The sequence below is a fragment of the Callithrix jacchus genome, chromosome 7 (assembly GCF_049354715.1).
Source record: "Callithrix jacchus isolate 240 chromosome 7, calJac240_pri, whole genome shotgun sequence".
Classification (NCBI taxonomy): domain Eukaryota; kingdom Metazoa; phylum Chordata; class Mammalia; order Primates; family Cebidae; genus Callithrix; species Callithrix jacchus.
The window spans coordinates 31,655,614-31,683,331 of record NC_133508.1 but is presented as its reverse complement, the minus strand read 5'-3'; the positions used below and the strand labels follow the sequence as shown (position 1 = coordinate 31,683,331).

Here is a 27,718-nt window from a genome sequence, read left to right as displayed (position 1 = left end):
AATACTGTTTTGAGGTGTAATTGCTGTGTAACAAGCTGCACATACTTCTTTAAGTGTAGAATTTGAAGAGTTTTGACATGTGTATATACTTGGGAAACCACCAACATTTTCAACATGATGAACATGTCTTTCACCACTCAAAAATTTCCTTGAGCTCCTTTTTAATTCGTTCCTCATGTCCCCTGGCAACTTTTGCTCTGTTTTCTGTCACTATCAATTAGTTTGATTCTAGGAAATCAATTTTCTAAAATTTTATGCAGATGGACTCATGTAATTTGATTCTTGTCTGTTTCACTCAAGAAAATTATTTTGAGATTTACCGAGTTTGCTGTGTATCAGTAGTTCATTTCTTTTTATTACTGTGTTATATTCCATGTGTGGATATACCACAGTTAGTTTATCCATTCACTTGTTGATTGACATGTGAGTTTCTCTTTGTTACAAATGAAGCTACTGTCTTTGTGTAGACATATGCTTTAATTTTTGTTGGTAAATACCTAAGAGTAAAATTCTGATTCATGTGATAGATGAATATTTTACATTTTAAGCATCTGCCAAACTTATTTCAAATGCTGGTTCTGTTTTACATTCTTACCAGCTTTGTGTTTGTGTTCCAGTGGCTCTATATTCTCAAAACCACTGGTATGCCGTGTCTTAGCCATTCTGTGAGATATGTGGTGACATTTCTTTTCGGTTTTAATTTGCGTTTCCCTGATGACTAAAGATGTTGGGCATATTTTCATGAGCCTATTTACCATCTGTAGATCTTCTTTGGATAAGTCTGTTTAAATCTTTTGCCATTTTTTTCTGTTAGACAGTGTGTTACTCTGTCACAGCAGGCTGGAGTACAGTGGCATGGTCACCGTTCACTGCAGTCTCGAACTCCCAGGCTCAAACAAGCTTCCTGCTTCAGCCTCCCAAGTAGCTGTGACTGCAGGTGTGCAGCACTATGCCTACCTAATTTTTAAACTTCTTTTGTAGAGACAGGGTCCTGCTACGTTGTCCAGGTTGGTTTTGGACTTCTGACCTCAAGTGATCCTCTTGCCTTGGCCTCCTAAAGCACTAGAATTACAGGTGTGAGCTACTTTGCCTAACCTATGATTTCTCTTTTTTATAATGTCTTTGTCTGGTTTTGGTGTAATGGAGTTGGGATATTTTCTCTCTCCTTCAATTTTTTATTTTTATTTTTATTTTTTGAGAGATTTTTGTAGAATTGGTATCTTTACATTTTTGGTAAAATGCACCAATGAAGCTGCCTGGGCCAGTTTTCTTTGTGGGAAGCTTTTAAAGACTTATTCTGTTTATTTAATAGATAGAGGAGTATTTAAGTTATCTGTTTATTCTTTAGCATGCTTTGGTTATTTGTGTCTTTCAAGACATTTGTTAGAAGGGCATGATAGCATGCACCTGTAGTTCCAGCTATTCAGGAGGCTGAGGCTATGAGGACTGCTTGAGCCCAGGGATGATTAGAGGCTGCAGTGAGCTTTGATAGTGTGTTGCACTCCATCCCGAGCAACAGAGCAAGACCCTGTCTCTTAAAAAAAAAAAAAAAGATATTTGTCTACTTCATCTGTGTTGTTGAATTTGTTGGCATAAAGTTGTTAATAATATTTTCTGTTTTCCTTTTAATATCTTCAGGATCTGTAGTTATGTCTCTGGTTACCTTTTTGATAATTTGTTTCTTTTTTGTTCTCATTAGTTTGGCTAGAGTATTATCAGTTTTACTGATCTCTCTCTCTGTCTCGCTCGTGTGTGTGTGTGTGTGTGTGTGTGTGTTTGAGACGCGGGGTCTTGCTCTGCCTCCCAGGCTGGAGTGCAATGCCGTGGTCTAGGCTCACTGCAACCTCTTTGTCTCCTGAGCATAAGTGATCGATCCTCCTGCCTCAGCCTCCTAAGTAGCTGCGACCACAGGCGCATGCCACCACACCTGGGTAATTTTTTGTGTTTTTGGTAGAGGTGGAATTTTACCTTGTTGTGAGGGTGGCCTTGAACTTCTAGGCCCAGGTGATCTGCCTGCCTTGGCCTCCCACAGTGCTGGGATTGTAGGCATGAGCCACTGTGTCCAGACAGTTTTACTGATCTTCTTAAAGAACCAGCTTCTGGTTTCATTGATTTTTCTCTAACATTTTTCTGTTTTCTTTTTACTGCTTTCTGCTCTAATCTTTTTCATATCTTTTCTTCTACAAACTTTGGGTTTAATTTGTTCTTCTTTACTTTCTTAGAGTAGAAGCTTATGGCATTGATTTGAGACTTTTTTTCCCCTCTGGCATTTAGTGCTGTAAATTTTCTCTGAGCACTACTTTAGCTGTATCCCACAAATTTTGAAATTGCATGTTTTCATTTTCATTCAGTTTACATTTCCTATTTGGTTTCTTTTTTCTTTTTTGAGGCATTGTTTCACTCTGTCACCAAAGCTGGAGTGCAGTGACACAAACTGTAGCCTTGACTTCCTGGGCTCATGCAATCCTTTTACCTCAGCCTCCTTGGTAGCTGGGCCTACAGGTGCATACCACCACGCCCAGCTAGTGTTTTGTTTTTGTTTTTTTTTTTTTCATTTTTGTAGAGTCGGGATCTCACCAGGAGTTCAAAATTTGCCAGGCTGGTATTGAACTCCTGGCCTCAAGTGATCCTCCCACCTCTTGACTCCCAAAGAGCTGGGATTACAAGGGTGAGCTGCCTTACCCAGCCTCATGTCTTCTTTGACTTCTGACTCATTTAGAAATGTGTTGCTTAAATCAAAACTACGTTGAGATACCATCTCACGCCAGTTAGAATGGCGATCATTAAAAAATCTGGAGACAACAGATGCTGGAGAGGATGTGGAGAAATAGGAATACTTTTACACTGTTGGTGGGAATGTAGATTAGTTCAACCATTGTGGAAGACAGTGTGGCGATTCCTCAAGGACCTAGAAGTAGAAATTCCATTTGACCCAGCAATCCCATTACTGGGTATATATCCAAAGGATTATAAACTATAAGGACACATGCACACGAATGTTCATTGCAGCACAATTTACAATAGCAAAGACCTGGAACCAACCCAAATGCCCATCGGTGATAGACTGGACAGGGAAAATGTGGCACATATACACCATGGAATATGTATATCAAAACAGTGAGCCATTGAAAACGATGAGTTTGTGTCCTGTGTAGGGACATGGATGTACCTGGAAACCATCATTCTCAGCAAACTGACTCAAGAACAGAAAATCAGTCACTGCATGTTCTCACTCATAGGCGGGTGTTGAACAATGAGAACACATGGACACAGGGAGGGGAGCACTACACACAAGGGTCTGTTGGGGGGAAATAGGAGAGGGACAGTGGGGGGTGGGGATCTGGGGAGAGATAGCATGGGGAGAAATGCCAGATATAGGTGAAGGGGAGGAAGGCAGCAAATCACACTGCCACGTGTGTACCTATGCAACAGTCTTGTATGTTCTTCACATGTATCCCAAAACCTAAAATGCAATAATAAATAAATAAATAAACCGACCAGGTACAGTGGCTCACACCTATAATCCCAGCACTTTGGGAGGCCGAGGCAGGTGGATCACGAGGTCAAGAGATTGAGACCATCCTGGTCAACAAGGTGAAACCCCATCTCTACTAAAAATACAAAAATTAGCTGGGCATGGTGGTGCGTGCCTGTAGTTCCAGCTACTCGGGAGGCGGAGGCAGGAGAATTGCTTGAACCCAGAAAGCGGAGGTTGCGGTGAGCCGAGATCGTGCCATTGCACTCCTGTCTGGGTAACAACAGTGAAACTCCATCTCAAAAAAATAAAAATAAAAATAAAAAAAATAAATAACGGGGGCCACAGTGGCTCCAGCCAGTTGTCCTGGTGCTTGAGGAGGCGAGGCCATGAATTCAAGGCCAACCTGAGCAATGTTACATGCTTTTATTGATCGACAAAAATAAATAAATAAATAAATAAATAAAAAGAAAAATAAGAAATGTGTTGCTTAGACTCCTAAAACAATTTTGGTGTTTTAAAGATACTATTTAAGAGTTTCTAACTTAATTTTATTGTGATTACAGAACATACTTTGTATGATTTCAGTTCTTTTCAATTTATTGAGTTTTGTTTCATGGCCCAGAATGTGGTATACGGGAGAATTTAGGTTTATAAGAAACTACTAAACTGGCTGTACTATTTAGCACTTTCACTAACACTACATAAATGCTCTAGTTTCTGGTATCCTTGCCAGCACTGTATATTGTCTTTTTTAAAAAACACACAAACAACTTTTTTGTAGCTGATGTGTAGCAATATCTAATTTTCATTTTAGTTTACATTATTGGGTTTTTTTTGGTTAATTTGAATAAAACTTGCAAATCATGGAGTGTTTTTTTTTTTTCTAGTAGATGACAAAATGTTCTGAGGGATAGGTAATATGTGCTGCATGCATGCTACTTTTCAGTTTTCTAGGAGTTTGAATGTTTGTTTGCTTTTTAATATTTACTTTTTATTCTTTTTTTTTGAGATGGAGCCTCACCCTTTCACCCAGGATGGAGTGCAATGGCACCACCTCGGCCCACTGCAAGCCCCCCTTCCTGGGTTCAAGCGATTCTCCTAAGTAGCTGGAATTACAGGCATATGCCACCATACCCAGATAATTTTTTGTATCTTTAGTATAGATGGGGTTTCACCATGTTGGCCAGGCTGGTCTTGAACTCCTGACCTCGTGATCTGCCCGATTACTAAGAGCTTCATGAGGATTTTAATTACTTGTGGCTTTTGAGTAGATAGGTATAAGGTGATTTAAATTGTATGCGACAGTATCTTTAGTGAAATATACATAACATAAAATTTACTGTTGTAATCATTTTTGTGTGTACAGTTCAGTGTCATCAGATAGATTAACTTTTGTCTCTCTCTCTTTTTTTTTTTTTTTTTTTTAATTTGAGATGGAGTTTTGCTGTTGTTGCCCAGACTGGAGCGCAAGTCAGTGGCACAATCTCGGCTCACCGCAACCTCCACCTTCTGGGTTCAAGCAATTCTCCTGCCTCAGCCTCCTGAGTAGCTGGGACTACAGGCGTGCACCACCATGCCCAGCTAATTTTTGTATTTTTAGTAGTCTTGACCTTGTGATCCACCTGCCTCGGCCTCCCAAAATGTTGGGATTATAGGCGTGAGCCACTGCGCCTGGCCAACTTCTGTCTCTAGAACTTTTTCGGCTTCGTAAACTGAAACTCCATACCCATTAAACAGTAGTAACTCTCTGTTGCTGTCTTCCTCCTTCCCTTGGTAACCACCATTCTGCTTTCTGTCCCTGTGAATTTGAATACTCTAGGTACCTCATATACTTGAAATAATATAATATTTGCCCTTTTGTGGTTGGCGATTTCCCTAAGCATAAATAGTCTTCAGAGTTCATCCATGTTGTACTATGTGTCAGAATGTCCTTCCTTTTTAGGGCTGAATAATATTTCATTTTATGTATATACACATTTTCTTTGTTCATCTATTGATAGGTATTTAGTTTGCTTCCACCTTTTGGCTATTGTGATTCATGCTGCTGTGAACATGGATATACAAATATGTGTTTTACTTCCTGCTTTCAGTTGATGTGGGTGTATACCCAGAAGTGGAATTGTAGGATAATATGGTAATTGTATTTTTAATTTTCTTGAGGAACTACCAAACCGTTTTCCCTATTGGCTGTACCACTTTACATTTCCACCAGCATGCAGAAGAGTTTTAGTTTCTCCACATCCTCACAAACATTTGTTATTTATTTAGTTATATGTATTTATTTGAGACAGGGTCTCACTCTGTTGCTCAGGTTGGAACTGTGGTACAATCACCGCTCACTGCAAACTCAAAACTTCCAGACTGGAGCGATTCTTTCACTTCAGCCTACTGTGTAGCTGGGACTGCAGGCATGTGCCACCATCTCTGGCTATTTTTTAATTTTTCTGTGGAGACGGGACCTTACTATGTTACCCAGGCTGGTCCCAAAATCCAGGGCTGAAGTGATCCTCCTGTCTTGGCCTTCCAAAGTACTGGGATTACAGGCATGGAGCCATTGTACCAGGCCTATGTTTTAATTTTTAAAAAATGATAGCCATCTTTTTGGGTGTGAAGTGGTATCTCATGTGGTGTGTTTGTATGTATATTTTATTTCCCTATAATTAGTAATAGTCAACATCTTTGCGTGCACTTACTGGCCATTTATATACAGATGCTTCTTAATTTATGATGGTATTGTTCTGATAAACTGATCATAAGTCAAAAATATGGTGAGTCAGAAATGCATTTAAATTAGCCTGAGCAACATAGTGAGACCCTCATCTCTTAAAAAAAAAATAAAAAATTAGCTAGGCATGGTAGCATGTACCTGTAGTTCTAGTTACTCAGGAGACTGCAACAGGAAAGTTGTTTGAACCCAGGAGTTTGAGGCTGCAGTGAACTATGATGGTACCACTGCACTCCAGCCTAATGGACAGAATGAGACTTCCATCTCTCAAAAGAAAAATAAAGGTATTTGATATTCCAATAAACTAACCATAAAGTCAAAAAATTGTAACTGGAACCAGTGTAAGTCAGGGACCATCTGTATCTCTTTTGTAAAATGTCTATTCAGGTTCTTTGCCCACCATGACTCTTTGTGTCCTAATGTTTATTTGAAGTAAATGGGCATAATTTAAACATTATAGAGTGTTTGTTTTCTCCTTTTTTGGGGTGAGTTATTGATGTCTGACACTAGAACTTTGCAGTGGCCAGACTTAAATAATTGCTGCACTTACAAAAGTATTTGCTTTTGTTTTGTGGATTATATCTTTTTAAGACATGGGGATTGGTAAACACATGAAAGTGATTGTAAGTCATCATTTAAAAGATTTTCTTTAAGAGAGTAATGTGTATAGTTTCAGAATACCTGAATAGGTTGGGGAGGAGAAGATACCGGGGTAGCCAGTAGTGTTGTGAAATGAATGTTTTCTTCTAGAATAAATTGTTAGGAGAGTGAAAGTTCCATTGAATTTTTATAAAGACCAGAGTAATGATTTCTTTCTTTCTTTCTTTCTTTTATTTTTTGGGACCGAGTCTTGGTTTGTTGTCCAGATTGGAGTGCTGGAGTGTAGTGGCCTGATCTTGGCTCACTGCAACCTCTGCCTCTGGGTTCAAGCTATTCTCCTGCCTTAGTCTCCCAAGTAGCTGAGGTTATAGGCATGTGCCACCACACCTGGCTAATTTTTATATTTTTAGTAGAGACGGGGTTTCACTATGTTGGCCAGGCTGGTCTCGAACTCGTGACCTCAGGTGATCCACTGGCCTCAGCCTCCCAAAGTCCTGGGATTACAGGCATGAGCCACCGTACTGGCCTGATTTCTTATTAATATATAACTTACGTAACTACATGAAATAAGTGTGTGCCTTCCCCAAGGAACATCAAGGTGGTGTTACTATATAATCAGGTAGACAAGATGTCCCAGAGGCAAGATAAAAATTATGTGAACTATAAAAAGGTTATAACTATAAATTATGTGAACTATAAAAAGGTTCCTGTTTTTAAAAATTCTAGAAAATTCTTATTAAGAAATTAAAATATGGGACTTTGTGGTGATGAGGGGTGCAGAAGGAAGAAGCCTTTGATTGGAGTGCAGCTAGAAGGGAGTAAAGAGAAAGCTGAAAAATTTAGACGCAGAATGATTGTCGTAGAAGGATAGTTGTTTTTGTTTTGTTTTTTTTTCTGAGATGGAGTTTTACCCTTGTTGCCCAGGCTGGAATGTAGTAGCATGATCTTGGCTCGCTACAACCTCTGCCTCCCAGGTTCAAGTGATTCTCCTGCCCCTGCCTCCGGAATGACTGGGATTACAGGCATGTACCACCATGCTCAGCTAATTTTTGTATTTTTAGTAGAAACGGGGTCTTACCATGTTGGCCAGGATGGTCTCTAGGTGATCTGCCCGCCTCAATCTCCCAGAGTAATGTGATTATAGGCATGAGCCACCATGCCCAGCTACAAGGATAGTTTTAAAGGCTTATAATGTGGAACTCTTTGGGACATAAGGGAGCTTTTGATGAAATAATAGAATCTGAAGGGAAATGATGGTTAACCTGTTGGCTCAAGAAAAAATTCTTTTTGTTCCTTAGATTTATTTATTTATTTTTACTAATTATTTTTTTTTATTTTATAGGCTCTCTTCTTGGTATCTTACATTGTTACATTAACACTCTTTTAGTGTGAGCAAGGAGATCTGAAGGGATGAAAACACAGCTTAATCTTTAGTATTTTTTGATCAGGAAGGGCTTGGTCAGGGCTCTTTAATAAAGTACTGAGTTTGTGAATTTTTGTTTTTATTTTTTTTGGGGGGGACAGCGTCTTATTCTGTCATCTGGGCTGGAGTGCATGAACAGCTTACTGCAGCCTCTATTGAATTCATGGGCTGGAGTGATTCTCCCACCTCAGCCTCCTGAGTAGCTGGGACTGCAAGCATGAATCGACATGCCTGGCTAATTTTTTTTTTTTTTTTTTTTTTGGTAGAGATAGGGTCTCACTATGTTGCCCATGCTGGTGAATTAAAAAAAAAAAATACAGCAGATTCCTCACTTTCTGCTTTGCTGTATATCTGTATATTGAGGCCAGGTGCAGTGGCTCATGACTATAATTCCAGCAGTTTGGGAGGCTTCTTGGTAGTTTAAGTGGGAAGAAAATGTTTAAAATTGGCAGATAGGCGGCTTTTAGATTATAAAATAGCATGATAGGAAATTTTGAATCTGCCTTGGGGGCAGAGAAGTAAAATATATAAGCAGACGTTTGTGTGTGTACCTATGTGTGTATGTGTTATTGAAACATGAGGAAAAAGTGTCTGGAAAAAGGGAGGAGGAAGAAAACTGGTAAGAGGCATGAAAAGCTTGTGTGGGCATTTTTGACACTGCTAAGAACAGCATCCGGTGTAGCAGGCAGTAGATATGCAGACCTTGTGTATTCTGGGAGTTGGATACTTAGTAGTTCTAAGTGTGTGGGTTGATATGGATGGAGGTGTGTGGTGATGGGATAGTATAGAATACATTTCAGTTACAGGAGTGTCATGCTTGGACAGCATTGTATTTGACTGAGCAAACTTTTAACCAAAATACTTTAGGGTGACAGGATAAACAGCATTCAACTTTCTCTAAAGAATAGAATCTACAGGTTTGGGGAGGAGAGGAAGAAACAACCCAAAATTAAAACTGTCAACCTTTGTTTCAATACAGCTTATGTTCATAAGTAAAAATATCATAAGTTATTCACACATTTGCAGATACTTTTACCTGGATCTAAATTTTTAGTGCTATCCCATAATAATTTTAATTATTTTTTTTCAGAGAATTTACTTGATTTATTTTTATCCTTTCTGTGAAGTTTAAATTTCATCTTCTTAAATGTAAATTATTTCATGATTTCATTTCTGCATTCTCAGCACATTTAAAAAAATTGATAACACTATGTTTTTGATTGTTTACAACCTGGTGTTTCGAAGTATATATACATAGTGTAATGGCTAAATCTAGCTAATTAACAAATGCTATGTTACCTCACATAGTTATCATTTTTGTGGTTAAAGCACATATCCACTTCTGCAGTTTTCAAGAATACAGTGTATTGTCATTTACTGCAGTCACTTCCTGTACCTCTTGATACACCTTGCTGTATCTCTTGAAATTTATTCCTCCTATCTGATGTAATTATGTGTTCTTTGACAACATCTCAGCATTTTCCCCCTAGGCACTCACCTCTGGTTACCACTATTTCACTCTCAACTACTTTTCTTTTTTTTAAGATGGAGTTTCACTCTTGTTGCCCAGGCTGGAGTGTAGTGGTGTGATCTCGTCTCACCTCAACCTCTGCTCTCCGGGTTTAAGCGATTCTCCTGCCTCAGCCTCCTGGGTAGCGGGTATTACAGACATGCAACACCACACCTGACTAACTTTGTATTTTTAGTAGAGACAGGGTTTCTCCATGTTGGTCAGGCTGGTCTGGAACTCCCAACCTCAGGTGATCTGCCGGCCTTGGCCTCTGAAAGTACTGGGATTACAGGTGTGAGCCATCACACCCAGCCTCAACTTCTTTGAGATCAGTTTTTTAAATTCCACATATAAGTGAAACCATCTGGTGTTTGTCTTTCTGTGCCTACATATTTCACTTAACATAATATCCACTGGGTTCATTCATGTTGTTTCAAAAGGCAGGATTGCCTTCTTTTTTTATGGTTGAATAGTATCTCATTGTGTGTATGTGTGTATCTATATACACATGTATCCTTTGATGGACAGTTAGATTAATTCTATGTCTTGCGTATTTTGAATACTGCTGCAATAAACGTGGGAGTACAGATACGTCTTCAACATACTGTTTTTATTTCCTGAGGATATATGCCCAGTAATGGGATTGCTGGATCATATAATAGTTCCATTTCTAATATTTTGAGGAAGTTCCATATTGTTTTCCATTATGGCTGTACTAATTTTCATTAACACTAATAGTATATAAGGGTTTTCCTTTCTCCACATTCTCACCAGCTTATATTTTGCCTTTTTGATAATACCCATTCTAACAGGTGAGGTGCTTTCTCATTGTGGGTTTGATTTGCATTTCCCTGATTAGTGATGTTGAGCATTTTTTTCTTATACCTGTTAGCCGTTTGTGTGTCTTCTTTTGAAGAACATCTATTCAGGTCTTTTGCCCATTGCTTAATTGGATTATTTGTTGTTGTTGTTGTTGTTGTTGTTGTTTGCTGTTGAGTTATTTGATTCTTTATCTCCCTTGTCAGCTGTATAGCGACATACAAAGGAATGAAGCTAGACCCTTATCTCTCACCATAAAGAACAGTCATTTCAAAATGGCATTAGAGAATTAAATATAAATCCTAAAACTATGAACCTGCTATAGAAAGAAAACATAGGGAAAATGCTTCATAACATTGGTCTGGGCAAGGACTTTTGGACATGACCTTGAAAGCACAGGCAACAAAAGCAAAAATGGCAAATGGCAATATTATTATTTTCTTAATAAAAAATTATACTAAAAGCATTCAGAATTTTAACAAAACAACTGCAGCTTTTTGTTTTTGCAATTACAGAGTGGTATTTAGTTAACAGAAAATTATTTCCTATAAGCTGCATAGAGACAACTGAAGATGAAGAAACTACCATCTCCATATGTAACTGATTTGTTCTGTGCACCTTTAAATTCCATGCCATTTTATAGCCACCATATTATACGAGGAAGGTTAGTGGCTATTGAAAATACCACCAGGACAGGGCTATCTGAAGACACGTTTGGTAGTGTATTAACTGTACAAAAACAGAGAAACACTGTACAGTTTGAAAACAAATCTTACACAGCCTTACATTTCAGTTTTTCTTCAAAAGGAGTGAGTTGTGTACAGGAGGGTTAAATGCTTTATAGACAAAAAAAGCCTAGAACCAACTGATTTGTCATCATCTTCATGTTTATCTATTTTCCTACTTGTCTTCCTTGTCTTAATTTTCCTCATGTTCCTTCTTTTTCTTTTTTTCAGCCTTAATAACCCCTGGTTTTTTTTTTTTTTTTTGGAGCATCAGGCTTCCCTTTAGCTTGGTATGCAGCAATATCCTTCTTGTATTTTTCCTTTAGCTTCACAACCATCTTTCCATAACATTGCTTGTCATCTGCAGCAGCGTCATCTGCATCTCTCCCAGTTTCTTTGCGATTTATCCAGTGGATAGGCCAGGATGTTCACCTTTTATTTTTGGCCCAACTCAGAATGGAACAAGAAAAAGGCCAAACAAAGGAGGCCTCTTGGGTGTCTTGGGATCCTTGAATTCTATTTTGTTTAACCTTTAGGAGGCATGTAGGTTTTCATTTCTCATTCTTAGTGGGCCTGGTTTGTCTTTGCCTGTCTTCACATTTTCCCTTTTCTTTAGCAAACATGGTTTTCCACCTCTTTGAGCACTTCATAGAAGACCCGGAGAAGCTGACTGAAGCCTCTGGGTGCTGCTTCTTGTGCTCCTCCTGGCAAGTTTTCACAAAGAACGCGTATGATGACATTTTGCTTCGTGACTTCTTTGGATCTGCTCATGTTTGGTTATTTTTCTTCGGCAAGGCACAGAGTTGTTCCGTGCCTGTCTGGCTCAAACTTGCCCTGGCATTGTTTCTATGGAGCTCAGTGTACTGCCGACACATGGGATTATATCAAACATAGGTGGTTCTGCGTGGCAAGGGAAATAGTCAACAGAATGAAGAGACGACCTACATAATCGGGAAAATATTTGTAAGCTATACACTTAACAAGGGGTTAATATTTTCATTCTTTCTGAATCTATAATTTATAATAAGCTTTTTTCTTTCATTTTTATGTGGCTCTTCCTTGACCTTGGATTGTCACATGTAGTTCCTGCTATGTGGCTTTCTGTATGTTTATAATTTTAATAGTTTATCTTGGGGCTTCCCAACCTCTTTCCCCACCCTTCACCCTGGTATTGACTAGAAATCTGTCTTAGCTCTTATTCTTTATCACATTGTGTTCACTCTTGCTCATTTTACCTGCCTTGATATCTAACTCCCTTTTTTATAGAGATGCCTTTTGACTACTTCTTCATCTCCTTTGCCCTCCTACTTCTCATTGCCTTTAACTAAAACTCTAGATTAGATGTCTTGTTTAACCTAGTGAAACCAGCTTCCTTATCTTTCTCCCTAACTCCTTCTTTGTACTTATCTTTGTAGTCACTGGGGAAGGTGTCGTCATAAAGTCTGGCAGTGAAAGAGACTGAACATGGACTGGCCTTTAACCCGTTGTTCCCCAGCCCTAGTTCCTCTCCCGCTAGTGTGAAACCATATAGCTCACTTGTTATTCTTCATCCTTCTTTTCTCCATTCTTATGGATAAATGTCTAACAAACTATAATGTGTCTGAGCTGATGTAACCTGAAAAGTAGCGGCATATTCCCTCGCTCATCTCTATCTTCAAAGATATTTCTGAAGTTATTTTATTACTTCGCTGGAAAAAACAAAACAAAAAAAATCACCCGAGGATAAGCATTTCAGTGTAAAATTTTGGAAAGTTGTGAAAAATTTGTAAGGTAAAGGATCAAAGCATATAGTGTCCTGATAATTCATGAAAATAATGACTGAACGTCAGAAAGGTCAGAGTTCCTGTTTACTGTGATGGGAAAGACTGTGGGGTGAGCATATTTGGCAGAGCTTGGGTAGGGTAGAGATGGGAATACATTTTGGATATGATAAATTGAGGTATTTATTGGGCCACCAAGTAGATTTGGTTGTTATGTATCAATAGTCGTTTTTAATCTAGAAGAATCCCATTCCCTTGATGGTACTTTTTTGAAGAGTTCAGGTCTGTTTTCTAGTAGAATGTCTCACATTCTGGATTTGTTTAATTGTTTTCTAATAATTGCTTAAGGTGAAACGTGCTTTTTACAAGAATACAACATAGGTGACATTGTGTGTCTCTTACTGTATCACATAGGAGGAGACATATCAGATTGCGTTAGTCCTTTTAAGTTTGATCATTTCGTTAAGCTTGTGTTTCTAAATTTCTCCATTGTTAAGGTAGTTTTCCCTGTTTAATATTAGTAAGTAGGCTGGGCACGGTCGCGCCTGTAATCGCAGCACTTTGAGAAGCACAGGTGGGTGGATTGCGTGAGCCCAGGAGCTTAAGACCGAACTGGGCAACATGGTGAAACCTCATCTCTACAAAAAATACAAAAATTAGCAGGGTGTGGTGGTGTACACCTGCAGTTCCTGCCACTCAGGAAGCTGAGGTCAGAAAATAGCTTGAGGCCAGGAGGTGGTGGTTGCAGTGACTCCACATTGTACGGCAGCCCTCCAGCCTGCATAACAGAATGAGACTGTGTCTCAAAAATAAATATCTGGGTGTGGTGGCTCCTGCCTGTAATCCCAGCATTTTGGGAGGTTGAGGTGAGCAGATCGCCTGAGATCAGGAGTTTAAGACCAGTCTGGCCAACATGGTGAAACCCCGTCTCTACTAAAAATGCAAAAATTAGCCAGTCATGGTGGCTCATGCCTGTAATCTCAGCTACTTAGGAGTCTGAGGCAGGAGAATTGCTTGAACCCGGGAGGCAGAGGCTGCAGTGAGCTGAGATTGCACCACTGCACTCCAGCTTGGGCAACAGAGTGAGACTCTGTCTCAAATGAACAAACAGTGGACAAATGCGTTAGGACACCTAATAACTTTTAACATATATTTTTATTCCTTTTACCAATTCAGTAACATAAACTTGAAAAATAGTTCTTTCATCTTAACAGTTTTATAATACAAGATTTGTTTCTTATGTAATCAGAAGTGGAAATGCAGTGGGAGAGGGCAGTGGTAAAGCCAGCCTCAGTGGCTGTGGGTGGTTGTGTTTGCACGTGTTTGGAGGGTGGTGCTGACTACAATCTTGATGTATAAAACTTGCCTGGTTCTTTATAGCTGTTATAAAAAAAGTTTTGCTTCTAAAATTATAAGCAACATTATATTCTTAGTCTTACTTCAGTGATCTTGGTTTGAGTTAATGATATATGTATTTTTTTACAGGTTTAAATGTGATACTGGTATAGATCTCCTTGTCCTAAGGTAATGTTTTATTTTTTTGAAACTGTATTTTATTAAATTTATTAGTCAAGTAGTTGGTCTAGAAAGTAAATTTCAGTTACTAAAATTGTATCAGTGACTAATTGACTTACCACCTAGCCTTATAGGCTTTATCTGTCACAGAGAATATTGTTATCCTGAGGAGAATAATGGTTACTACACCTATAGGGTACAGTAATATGCTTAGTACTTGTGTGTTGAAGAAAATTAGTAGGTTGTTATGGAACCTCGGGTTTACACATTTTTGGTAAATCTCAGTTTGCCTTAGGATCCTTGAACATTGGGTTGAATACATTTGTTTCCTAGGGCTGCTGTAACAAACACTACAAACTGGGGTGCTTAAACAGCAGAAATTTGTTTTTATTCTCTTACTGGTCTGGAGACTAGAAGTCCAAAATCAGTTTTGGCAGGGCCGTGCTCCCTCAGAAGGCTCTAGGGGAGAATCCTTCCTTCCTCACTCCTTCCCAGCTTCTGGTGGTTGCCAGCAGTCCTTGGTGTTTCATGGCTTTTAGCTGCTTCACTCCACTCCAGTTTCTGTCTCTTCAGATGGTCTTCTCCCTCTGTAGCTTTCCTACGTGTAAATCTCCTTCTCCTTTTTTTCTTTCTTTCTCTTTTTTTTGGAGACAGAGTCTCACTCTGTCACCCAGCTTGGAGTGCAGTGGCATGATCTTGGCTTACCACAATCTCAACCTCCCAGGCTCAGGAGATCCCACCTCAGCTTCCCAAGTAGCTGGGACTGCAGGTGCAAGCCACCACACCCGGCTAATTTTTATAATTCTTGTAGAGGTGGGGTTTTGCCATGTTGGCCAGGCTGGTCTCAAACTCCTGGGCTCAGCCTCCTAAAATGTTAGGATTACAGGTGTGAGCCACTGTGCCCTTAATCTCCCTCTCCTTATAAATGCATCAGTCATTGGATTTTGGGGCCCACCCTAAACAACTATGACCTTGTCTTAACTTGATTACATCTGTAAATACCCTCTTTCCAAATAAAGTTACACTCCCAGGTCCTGGAGTTAGGACTTGAACTATCTTTTGGGGGAACACAATTCATCCGCAGATAGGTGAGAACTGGCTCATGTTATAGTGACATGAGGATGCGGTCATCATTTAACTTGTAAAGTTATGTTCTAGGAGGTACTAAAATATTTGGGAATTAGTATAGAAATGAAAGTAAATACATATTGGTTATTATTAATGAGCCTTTCTTTTTTTTTTTTTTTTTTTTTTTTTTGAGACAGTGTCTTGCTCTGTCGCCAGGCTGGAGTGCAGTAGCACAATCTCCGCCTCCCGAGTTCAAGCGATTTTCCTGCCTTAGCCTCCAGAGTAGCTGGGACTGCAGGCACGCGCAACCATGCCCAGTTAATTTTTGTATTTTTAATAGAGACGGGGTTTCACCATGTTGGCCAGGATGGTCTCGATCTCTTGACATTGTGATCCACCTGCCTTGGCCTCCCAAAGTGCTGGGATTACAGCGTGAGCTACTGCACCTGGCCATTAGTGAGCCTTTCTAAGAAGGTGAATGAGATTTGAGGAAGTCATGAAAGGAAGGAAAGTTCTTCTCAACCGTTCTGTCTACCTGGTTAGCGTATATTTACTATTCTAGTTATTGGCTTTGGTTTTGGTCATAAGAGACTGAAAAATGTAGAGGACAATTAGAATGAAAGTGTTTTTAATGTAGCAGTACATACGATATTAGACACATGTTTGCTTTTTGGGATTTGAAGTAATGTTCTTTAAATGGCCTATACTCTATGATGCTTGTGAGTAAATACCAAATCCAGTTTGCATTAACTTTTTTCTTCATTCTCTTCCTTCATTTAAATGAAACAGCTATCTTCATCCAACAAGCCATAAAGCCATTATGTGGCATAACATCCTTTTTGAGAGGTGAATATTATTGAGTGAAAATGGCTGACAGAAGTGGGAAGATTATTCCAGGACAAGTATATATTGAGGTGGAATATGATTATGAATATGAAGCAAAGGACAGAAAGATTGTGATAAAACAAGGGGAGCGGTACATCTTGGTGAAAAAGACCAATGATGACTGGTGGCAAGTCAAGCCAGATGAGAATTCCAAAGCATTTTATGTGCCAGCCCAGTATGTGAAGGAGGTCACGCGCAAAGCTCTAATGCCACCTGTTAAGCAGGTAGCTGGTCTGCCAAATAATTCCACAAAAATAATGCAGAGTTTGCATCTTCAGAGATCAACAGAAAATGTGAACAAATTGCCTGAGCTTTCAAGTTTTGGAAAGCCATCATCGTCTGTTCAAGGAACAGGTCTTATTCGTGATGCCAATCAGAATTTTGGACCCAGTTATAATCCAGGTCAGACTCTCAACCTAAGTCTGGACCTGACCCATAATAACGGAAAGTTTAACAATGACTCACATTCTCCTAAAGTTTCCAGCCAAAATAGGACACGCTTATTTCCTGGTCCAGAGTTCTTGGACATAGAGAAAACTAGCTTCTCCCAAGAACAATCTTGTGATTCTGCAGGAGAAGGCTCCGAAAGAATACATCAAGATTCTGAATCCGGTGATGAACTTAGCAGCAGCTCCACTGAACAGATAAGGGTAAGATTAAAAATAGAATGAGGAAATACTCTAGTAAAAACCATCCTAGTAAAAACATTAGTTACGGTTTTTCTTTTAATTGAAATATTTGTAAGAGTTAAGACTTGTTTTGCTTTGTATTTTCAGAGTACATGGGTTCTCTCCTGATTTAAAGAGATAGAAAATATGTGAAATAACTTGTGGAGTTGATAAAGGTCACTTTTTGGTTTTCATAATTATTTTTATACCATTACAGGACTAGATCTACTTTTAAGTGTGGAATCTATTTTTTCCCCTCTCTCGATTGATTACGTATAAGGCAGAGGGGATTTACTTAATTTATTCAGTGATGATATTTCTTTTAATAGAAAAGTTTTTACTCTTCTACCTGTACCCATTTTGACTTGTTTCCAAGAAGTCTTCAGGTGATAATGGTTATATGAGGAAAGATGTCATTGGAATAACTGCTAACTTTTGTCTTAAGTGTCTTTAAGTATCCACACTTGATTTCAGTGCATATTACCCTGGAAAACATTTTCTGTTTTGATGTTTCTTTTTTTTGTTTTGTTTTGAAGACAAGGTCTTGCTCTGTCACCCAGGCTGTAATGCAGTGGAGCAGTCATGGCTTACTGTAGCCTGTACCTCCTGGGCTCAAGTGATCCTCTCACCTGAGCTCCTCCCCGGTAGCTAGTATTAAAGGTGTGTGTCACCACACTCACCTAATTAAAAAAATAATTGTTTTTGTAGAGACAGGGTCTCACTATGTTGCCCAGGCTGGCCACTTCCTCAACTCAAGTGATCCTCCTGCCTTGGCCTCTAGAGAGCTGGGATTATAGGTGTGTGCCACTGCACCTGGCTTCTTTTTTTTTTAACCTAACTTTCTTTCGAGATTAGGTCTATGCCATTTTATTTCTCGAGTGAAGTGAAGACATTTTAAAAGTACATGCATGAAGCTGAAACTTGAATATATTTTGAAAAGTGTAATTTTAAGTGAATTTAAAAATAATGAATTTTTGGTGTGAAGCTCTGTTGTAAAATTATTCATCAAGTCAATGAATAATTGTGAGGTGTGCCCTTAAGGTCTGATTGTCATGGAAGTAGATTCTTTCTGTAGGTTATAATTTTTCTTGTGACATTTTGGAATGAAAATAGGAAAAAGGAAGACTCCTAGAAAAACTTCTAGTGTTTGAGATGAAGGAAGCTACATTAAATAGCTCTGTCAGTTTATGATTGTGTGTCTTAATGGGTTTTTATTCAGTCTTTATGTGATACTCTGACATAGAATATATAGCTATTTTTCTATATATAGCTCCTTAGGGAATTAATTAAGACACAGGATTCCATCCAGCCATCACCACTATTTCACACTTCAAATTACATTTTATATATTATGTACACACAAAATCCTGTTGTTTATCAGGTTTTCCTTTTGTGGAATCTTGGTTTTGTATTAAGTCTAAGAACTAGTTTTAACTTTGTGGAAGTTTTCCCTTTTATAGATCATGCTTTTATGTCAAGTCTAAGAACTCATAGTTATATTAGGCTTCTCCAGAGAAATAGAACTGATAAGGGAGTGTGTGTGTGTGTGTGTGTGTGTGTGTGTGTTTGTATACAGTCATGCACTGCATAATGACATTTCAGTTAATGATGGACTTCATCTATGATGGTGGTACCTGAGATAATACTATATTCTTTTTTCTTTTGTTTTTTTTTTTGAGACGGAGTTTTGCTCTTGTTACCCAGGCTGGAGTGCAATGGCGTGATCTCGGCTCACCGCAACCTCCGCCTCCTGGGTTCAGGCAATTCTCCTGCCTCAGCCTCCTGAGTAGCTGGGATTACAGGCACGCGCCACCACGCCCAGCTAATTTTTTGTATTTTTAGTAGAGATGGGGTTTCACCATGTTTACCAGGATGGTCTTGATCTGTTGACCTCGTAATCCACGTGCCTCGGCCTCCCAAAGTGCTGGGATTACAGGCGTGAGCCACCGCGCCCGGCCGATAATACTGTATTCTTAATTCGCATTTCTGTGTTTAGATACCAGATACTTGACCATTTTGCTCCAGTTGCCTACAGAATGCAGTACAGTGCAGATTGTACAAGTTTGTAGCCTAGGAGCAATAGGCTATACCATCTAGTTTTGTGTAAGAACACTCTGTGATGTGTGCCCAAAATGAAATTGATTGTTACATTTCTCAGAAAATATCCCCATCGTTAAGTGATGCATGAAGTTCAGAATTTGCAGGGTGGACTGGCAGGCTAGAGACTCAGGGAAGAGCTCATGTTACACTTCAATACACTTCGATACACTTGTCTGATGGCAGAATTTCTTCTTGCTTGAGGTAGGTCAGTCTGTACTATTTGACGGATGAGGCCCACCCACATTCTTGGGGGCAATCGGCTTTACTCTCAGTCCACCTTTAAAAGTGTTAATTTCATCCAAGTAAAACCACACTGTCAAAGAAACTTTCAGAATAATGGAAATATCTGGGTATTGTGGCCCAGCCCATTTGACACATACAATTAACCATCATAGAAGCCTTAGATCCTGAATGCTATCTTACTTTTTTTTTTTTCTGTTCCCATCAGCAGTGGATGAGAGTTGCACCACATATTAACCAGCATTTGTTATTACTAGTTTGTTGGATTTCACCCATTCTAATAGATGTACGCTATCTCATCATTTTAATTTGTATTTCTTAATAACAAACAGTGTTGAGGATCTTTTCATATGCTTATTGTTTGTCATCTTTATATCTTCTTTGGTGAAGTGCTTATTCAGGTATTTTGTCAGTTTTTAACTGGGTTGTTTTCTTATTGATGAGTTTTAAGAGTTCCTTATATATTTTGAATGTAAATTCTTTAATCAGATAGATGTTTTACAAATACTTCCTCCCAGTCTATAGCTTGTCTTTTCATTCTCTTAACAGTGACTTATTAGAGCAGTAGTTTTCAATTTTAATAAAGTACAAAACTAAACAATTATTTCTCTCTTGGATTGTATTTTTACTGTTGTATCTAAAAACTCATTGTCAAACTGAAAATCACCTAGATTTTCTTCTTCACTTCTAGAATTTATATAGTTTTTCACCTTAAATATAAGCCTGTGATCCATTTTTACTTAATTTTTTGTGAAAGGTATAAGGTCTTTATCTAGGTACATTTTCTTCACATGTAGCCATCTAATTGTTTGACCATCATTTGTTATAAAGACGTTTCTTTCTCCATTGAATTGACTGTTCCTTTGTCAAAGATCAATTCACTATATTTTTGTGGGTATGTTTCTGAACTTTTTATTCTATTCTATTGATCTGTCATTCTTTTGCTAATACCATGCTGTCTGGATATAATGTAGCTTTATAATAAGTGTTGAAAATAACGAATATGTGTCTTCCTACTTTGTTGTACTTCAGTATCGTGTTGGCTATTCTAAGTCTTTTGCTTTTCCGTGTAAGGTTTAAATTTTACTTTGTCCATATCTACAAAATACTTTGTTGGGATTTTGATTGGAATTGGGTTGAATCTATAGATCAAATTGGAAAGAATTGACATCTTAACACGAGAGTCTTGTAATCCATGGACAAGGACCACGTCTTCATTTATTTAGACTGCTTTTGATAACCGTTCATTAGAGTTCTGTAGTTTTCTGTACCCTTTAGCTATCACCCCACTGTCCTCTATGCTCCACAGCACCAATCAACCGTTAATCTACTCTCTATCTCTAGATTTTCCTATTCTAGACCTTTTATTGCAGTGGAATAATATTTATGTGTCTTTTGTGACTGGTTTCTTACACTTAGCTAAATGTTTTCAGTGTTCAGCCATGTTGTAGCATGTATCAGTATTCATTCCTTTTCATGGTGGAATAATAATTCTCTTGTTTATCTATCTGCCACTTTTGGAGCATTTTGGTTGTTACCACCTTTTCTGGCCAGTATGAGTAATTCTCTATAAATGTCTGTAGACATGTTTTTATTTCTCTCGAGTAGATACCTAGGAGTGGAATTGCTGGGTAATAGGGCAAATTTGTGTCTAACTGAGGAACTGCCAGAGTGTTTTCCAAGGTAGTTGTACCATTTTACATTTCTACCAGCAATGCATAAGGGTTCCAGTTTCTCCACATCTTTGTCAATACTTTTTATTATCTGACTTTTTGCTTATGGTTATTCTAGTGAGTAGGAAGTATCTGATTGTGGTTTTCATTTGCATTTGCCTCATGATTAATAATGTTGAACATCTTTTTATATGTTCATTTGCTATTTATATATTTTCCTTGGAGACATGTTTATTCAAATGCTTGGCACATTTTTAAGTTGTGTTGCCGTTTTAGTACTGAGTTGTAAAAATTCGTTACATAGTTTTGGTAGAGGTAACTTACCAAATATGTGATTTGAAAATATTTTCTCCCATCTCCCAACATCTCTTCTGTAGTTGTTTTTTCATTTTCTTGATAATAGCCTTTTTTTAAAGAGGCAAGATCTCACTAGATAGTCCAGGCTGGAGTGCAGTGGCTATTCACAAGTGCAGTCATAGCTCATTGCTGCCTTGAACTCCTGGGCTCAAGTGATCTCCTTAGAAGCTAGGACTACAGGGTATACACTACTGCACTGGGCTTGATAATGTCCTTTTAATCACAAAAGATTTTAATTTCGGTGAACTCCAATTTATTTTTTTGTTTTTGTTGATTGTGCTTTTGGTGTTTTATCTAAGAATCTATTGCCATATCTGAGACCATAAAAAGATTTACTCTTATATTTTCTCTTGTTTTATAGTTTTAGCTCATACATTTAAGTTTCTGATTCATTTTGAGTTACTTTTTATGTATGGTGTCAAGTTAAGGGTCCAACTTCATTTTTTTCTATGTGGCTATTTAGTTGTCCCAGTGCATTTTGTGGAAAAGACTTATTGAATGGTTTGGCATCCTTGTTGAAAATCATTTGACCAAAGACACATGGTTTATTTCTGTACTCTCAGTTTTATTCCATTGATCTGTTTATCCTTATACATGTACAAGATTGTCTCGATTACTCTTGCTATGTAGTAAGTTTTAAAATTAGAAGGTGTTAGTCCTCCTACTTTATTTTCTTTTTCAAGAGTGTTTTGTCTCTTCTGTGTCCTTTGCAGTTCCGTATGAATTGTGGAATCAGCTTCTGTAAAGAAACCAGCTGAGATACGGATAGGGATTGCCTTAAGTCTATAGATCATTTGGGGAGTAATGCCATTTTAACAATATTAACATTTCTCGCAGAGCAGATCTAGTTGCACTGATTTCTCTCATTTTTAAATTTTTTGAGACAGGATCTTGTTCTGTCACCCAAGATGAAATTCAGTGTCACAATCATAGCTTGCTGCCTCCTGGTTGAGGGTACAAGCAATCTTCCTGCCACAGCCCCCCAAGTAACTAGGACTGTAGGTATGTGCCACCACACCTGGTTATTTCTTTTTTATTTTAATTTTTTGTAGAGTCAGGGTCTAACTTCGTGGCCCAGGGGTGGTCTTTGGTCTTGAACTGCTGGCTCAAGTGATCCTCCTGCCTTGATCTCCCAAAGGGCTGTGATTATAGGTGTGAATCACCATGCCCAACCCCTCATTTTTTTTTTTTTTTGGAGATGGAGTTTTGCTCTGTCGCCCAGGCTAGAGTGCAGTGGCATGATCTCAGCTTATTTCAACCTTTGCCTCCTGGGTTCAAGCAGTTCTCCTGCCTCAGCCTCCCGAGTAGCTGGGATTACAGGCATGTGCCACCACATCTGGCTCATTTTTTATATTTTTGGTAGAGATGGGGTTTCACCATGTTGGCCAGTCTGGTCTAGAATTCCTGATCTGCCTGCCTCAGCCTCCTAAAGTGCTGAGATTGTAGGCGTGAGCCACTGCACCTGGCCCAGCCCCTCATTTTTATTTGTTCAAGAAAATGTTTATTTCTACTTAATTTTGATCCAGAATTTCCTTGGATGTAGAATGCTAGCTGTGATTATTTTCTTTCTACCCTTTAAATATTTCACCCCACTCTCTTGCATGGTTTCTGAGAGAAGTTTGCTGTAATTCTTACAGCTTTGTTTCTCTGTAGTTAATGTGCTTTTTTCTTTCTGGCTTCTTTCAGGATTTTCTCTTCATCTTTGATTTTCTGCAGTTCAAATATGATATGCCTATATGTAGCTTTTTTAGTATTTATCCTGCTTTCAGTTTAGGAAATTCTCTTGGCATATCTGGAGGCTCACTGATTCTTTTCCCAGCTGTGTCCAGTCTACTAATCATCCCATCAAAGGCATTTTCTATTCTGTTACAATGTTTTAATTTCTTGCATTTTTTTTATTCTTAGATTTTACAACTCTGCTTACGTTACTCATTTGTTCTCATATGTTGTTAAATTTTTCCTTTATAGCCTTTAACATATTAATAGTAAATTTGTTTTTGAGACAAGGTTTTGCTCTGTTACCTAGGCTGGAGTGCAGTGGTGCCATCATGGCTCACTGTAGCCTTCACTTCTTGGTTTTAAGCAGTTTTCTCACCTCAGCCTCCCAAGTAGCTGGGACCACAGGCACCTGCCCTCATGCCTGGCTAGTTTTTGTATTTTTTTGTAGAGATGGGATTTCACCATGTTGCCCAGGCTGGTCTCAAAATCCTGGGTGTAAGGGTTTGAATGAGGCAACTGAGGCCAGTTATTGAAATAAAGAAATTTAATCGGCTCCTGGGTGAGGTTCCATGGTCCCGGGGAAAGGGGCCAGAGAAGTCGTGCTAACTTCCTGAAGTGTAGGGTTTTTATAGCTATAGTGAGTGTGGAGAAGCAGGGTGCTCTGATTGATTATGGGAGGGGGGTGGATGTAGACGGGGCAAGCTGCTATTGGTAGGTAGATTGTTGGGCGGGATTTCCCTAACGCAAGATCCGGCTAGGGTTACATTAACCGGATCCTTCCAGGAGAGCATGTGCTCCTGAGATAGGTTCCGGGCACAGAGATCTGACGTAGGTCTCGGGCGCAGAGATGGGTGGGTGTGTCCGAGCTCCTGGCAAGGCAACCAGCCTTACACTGGGCACAAGTGATATGCCTGCTTTGGCCTCCCAAAGTGCTGGGATTACAGGAGTGAGCCACTGTACCCGGCCTAATAGTAGATATTTAAAATTTCTTACCTAATAATTCCATCTGTACCACAACTGAGTTTGATTCTGATGCTTGCTTTGTTTCTTCAGACTGTTTTTTTCTTGCCTTTCGGCATGTCTTGTAATTTTTGGTTGAAAACTAGACGTCATATATCGGATGACAGGAACTGAAGTGAGGTATTGTGTTAATCTGGGTAGAAACTGGATTGCCTTTAATGTTTGCTGTAGTGGTAGGTACCAGAGGCTTTAAATTTTTCAGACATCAGTGTTTTAGTCTCTAAGAGCTTTTCCTTAGTATCTACTTCATGTAGGCAGCTTTATCCAACTTCCACCCTGTGTCCCTCAGTCCACTGTTAATGTACTGGAGACCTGTTGGAGTGATGGTAAAGTGTGGGGAAGGGGATAGTCTTCTGTTAGGGTTAAATCTCAGTCTTTAGTGTGTATGTGTCATTGAGCTGTGAACTTCACAAGTGTCTCTTAGTTTACCTTTTCCCTTAGGCAAGACCAGGGATGTAGAGTCTGGGAAGTGCCCTCCTTTCCTCAGGTCAGATAAGGCTCTGGTAAGCCCTTTTAAGTCTTTGTAAGTCTGGGAAGTAAGTCTTTGTTATGATGAATGACTTGGGCTTATTTCATACTAGTTATTTCCCCCTCCCCTTGCCAGAGCAATGGGAGTGTCTTCTTGGCTTTTTACTGTAGGAAGCTGGTGTTGTTTTTGGAAGTAAACCCCGCTCTTTCAAGACTGCCAGTCCCAGAAGTTAGACATTCTCATCCAAATCCACACTTACCCTCTAGCAATTCGTTGAAATTACCATTTAAATGTTCCTTCCAGTTTATAGCTCCAGGGTTTGTGTTCCAGGGAAATGGATCTGTGTGACTCTGAATTTGCCTTGCTCTCCAAATTTTGGGGTAGTGGTTTGTTTTATGACTTTGGTTCTGTAACAGGTCCAAGAAATAATTATTTTCAGTTTGTTCAGCTTATGTCTTGATGTTAGGATGCGAGCGATGACTTCTAAGCTTGCTCCATGTCTGAGCTAAAATAGAAAGTTGATTTTTACGTTCATCTTGTATCTCGCCACCTTGCCTAACTCAGTGATTTTATGAGATGTTTTTGTATGCTTTATTAAGAACCATACACTTTGCCAAAGTACTGTTTTTTTCCTCATAATCTCATTGATGTTCCTTTAATATGTGTGTCTTACCAATCTTGAGTATCAAGTTTCCCAGGTCCCTATCATTAGAAAGTATCATCTAAAACGGGAAAGTAGAAATAAGAGTTTTCTCTGTGATGCTGACATGATGCCAGAAGGAAAGTGATAATTGACAACCTGACATTTAGGAGGAAGGCCAGAAATCTATAAAGCTTAGAATCACATTATTTTAAAAATGCAATACTGAGTTTTTATGATGATGACCATAAATCTAGAAATGTTTATATTTCTTGTATACTAACTTTTTATGTTGGCATATACATTAGTAGAAGGAGTTTATTCATTGGTGATAAAAACTAACACATTTCTGGCATTTGAAGCCTGATCTTACATTAATTTGGAAAATTTTATATATGGAACAACTCATCAACCAGCATTTCAAGGTGCTATTATCATAGTATAATGAGTTCACAAAACCGATTCCCAAATTTGTTACAGATTTGTTAGATACAGATTTCTCTTCAAAGAATCAGTATGTTAGTACGTTAGGCTCTCTTGTTCTTTAATTCTCCATATAAAGTTTAAGTTTTAACTTCCTTACAGTTTCAGTAAACAACCTTTTCCACCAGTTCTAATCAGCAGTTCACATCTGTTCCTCTAGTCTCCTACTTTGTCCTGACTCATCCTGGTCACCTGTTCTGGTCACCTGCTCCAGTCACCTGCTCTGGTCACCTGCTTTGACCTGAGTCACCCCTGGTCACCTTCCCGCCGAAACTGTCCTTCCCACCAAACTACCCATCCCGCCACTCTGGCTTGTACCTCTGCTTTAAAATAACCAATCGGAATTAGCTTAGACTGTGTGGTCTAACCCTAGCCTGTAGGGGAATGACAGCAGTAGGGGCTACCTGCATCAGGAATAAGAACCCTTTGTCCAGGTGTGCGCTCGCCAGTGCTCCGTCTGTAAGATGCACCCTTCTATAGAAGTAAATTGCCTTGCTGAGGAAATTTACATTTGAGTGCTACTTCTTTCCCTGCACTGAAAATTTACATATAACAGATTTCAGCTTTAGTTCTAATTGAAAACCATTTAAATATTTCCTTTTAGTCTTTTTTCTAAATTCTGTGGGCTGCTAATACAGGTGTTTAGTGTATTTTTAAAATACATTTTTAAGTATATATACATATATTGGCAAAGTATGAATCATGCTGTATGTACAGTTTCACTTTCGGGAAAAATATTTGTGTAAAATGGAATTTCAGTTAAGAATTCTTGAGGAGGCCGGGCGCGGTGGCTCAAGCCTGTAATCCCAGCACTTTGGGAGGCCGAGGCAGGTGGATCACGAGGTCAACAGATCGAGACCATCCTGGTCAACATGGTGAAACCCCGTCTCTACTAAAAATACAAAAAATTAGCTGGGCATGGTGGCGCGTGCCCGTAATCCCAGCTACTCAGGAGGCTGAGGCAGGAGAATTGCCTGACCCCAGGTGGCGGAGGTTGCGGTGAGCCGAGATCACGCCATAGCACTCCAGCCTGGGTCACAAGAGCGAAACGCCGTCTCAAAAAAAAAAAAAAAAAAAAAAGAATTCTTGAGGAATGGGATTTTTCTTAGGCGAATTGGATTTTCTGGTTCATTCAGGATTAGATACAAAGTCCTTTTTGTTTTAATGTTTGTTAGAGATTTTCGTAAATCTATTTCTACACAGACGGTACTGAATCTAAAAACAAGTGTAAACTGGCTTTGAATAGCCGGTTAATAGTGTCCCCTTTCATCCAAATCCTCGCTCATTGCTGATAAATCTTTTTGATAAGTCCTCTCTTGCCACACTCCTGGAACCTTTCTTAAAATTTTCTGAAATGCTGCTTTTTCACCAGCCCAGTCTTACCATAGACTTCCTACTTAATTCTTTTATTGCTTAGAGTGTGTCTAAAGTTAGGAATCCTAGACAATTTAGGGGCTTAGTCTTCCTTTAGTATCTATGATTTCTCCTATATAATGGCCTAAGTAAGTTTTGGTGAATTAGAAAACCTAATTCTGAGTATTTATAACAATAGTTTTTGGTAAAATATACTTGACGTTCCAGTCGTCTTAGAAAACAAACTATTTGTAGGTTGGAATTATTTTTGTCTTTTTGAGCACTAGTATAATTGTTGCTTATTGTAGTTTTTTTAAAATTTAGGATAATGTGGGGACTGAACTTGGGTTGGGACTGATTTAGCTTTTCAGATTTGGGGTCTGCTGCTGCTTTGCTGATCCTTAGGTGAGACACTTAATCTCTAAGCCTCATTTTTCTCTCCTCTAGAAATGGACCTCAGAATTGTCATTAGGTTTAAATGAAATTCT

The 27,718-nt window shown here is 38.8% G+C and overlaps 1 protein-coding gene across 27 annotated transcripts in view; it reads left to right on the top strand.

Moving 5' to 3' along the window:
• Positions 1-27,718, top strand: part of ARHGAP12 (Rho GTPase activating protein 12) — a 116,543-nt gene that overhangs the window by 4,900 nt on the left and 83,925 nt on the right. For 22 of the 27 annotated variants that reach the window (XM_078329843.1, XM_078329838.1, XM_078329842.1 and 19 more), the window contains exons 2-3: positions 14,526-14,564; positions 16,413-17,158. The exons of the other annotated variants lie outside the window; for them this stretch is intronic. In XM_078329843.1, coding sequence (XP_078185969.1) covers positions 16,490-17,158 — 669 coding nt within the window. In that variant the 5' untranslated portion in view covers positions 14,526-14,564; positions 16,413-16,489. The remainder of the gene's footprint in view (positions 1-14,525; positions 14,565-16,412; positions 17,159-27,718) is intronic. 27 annotated transcript variants of the gene reach the window in all.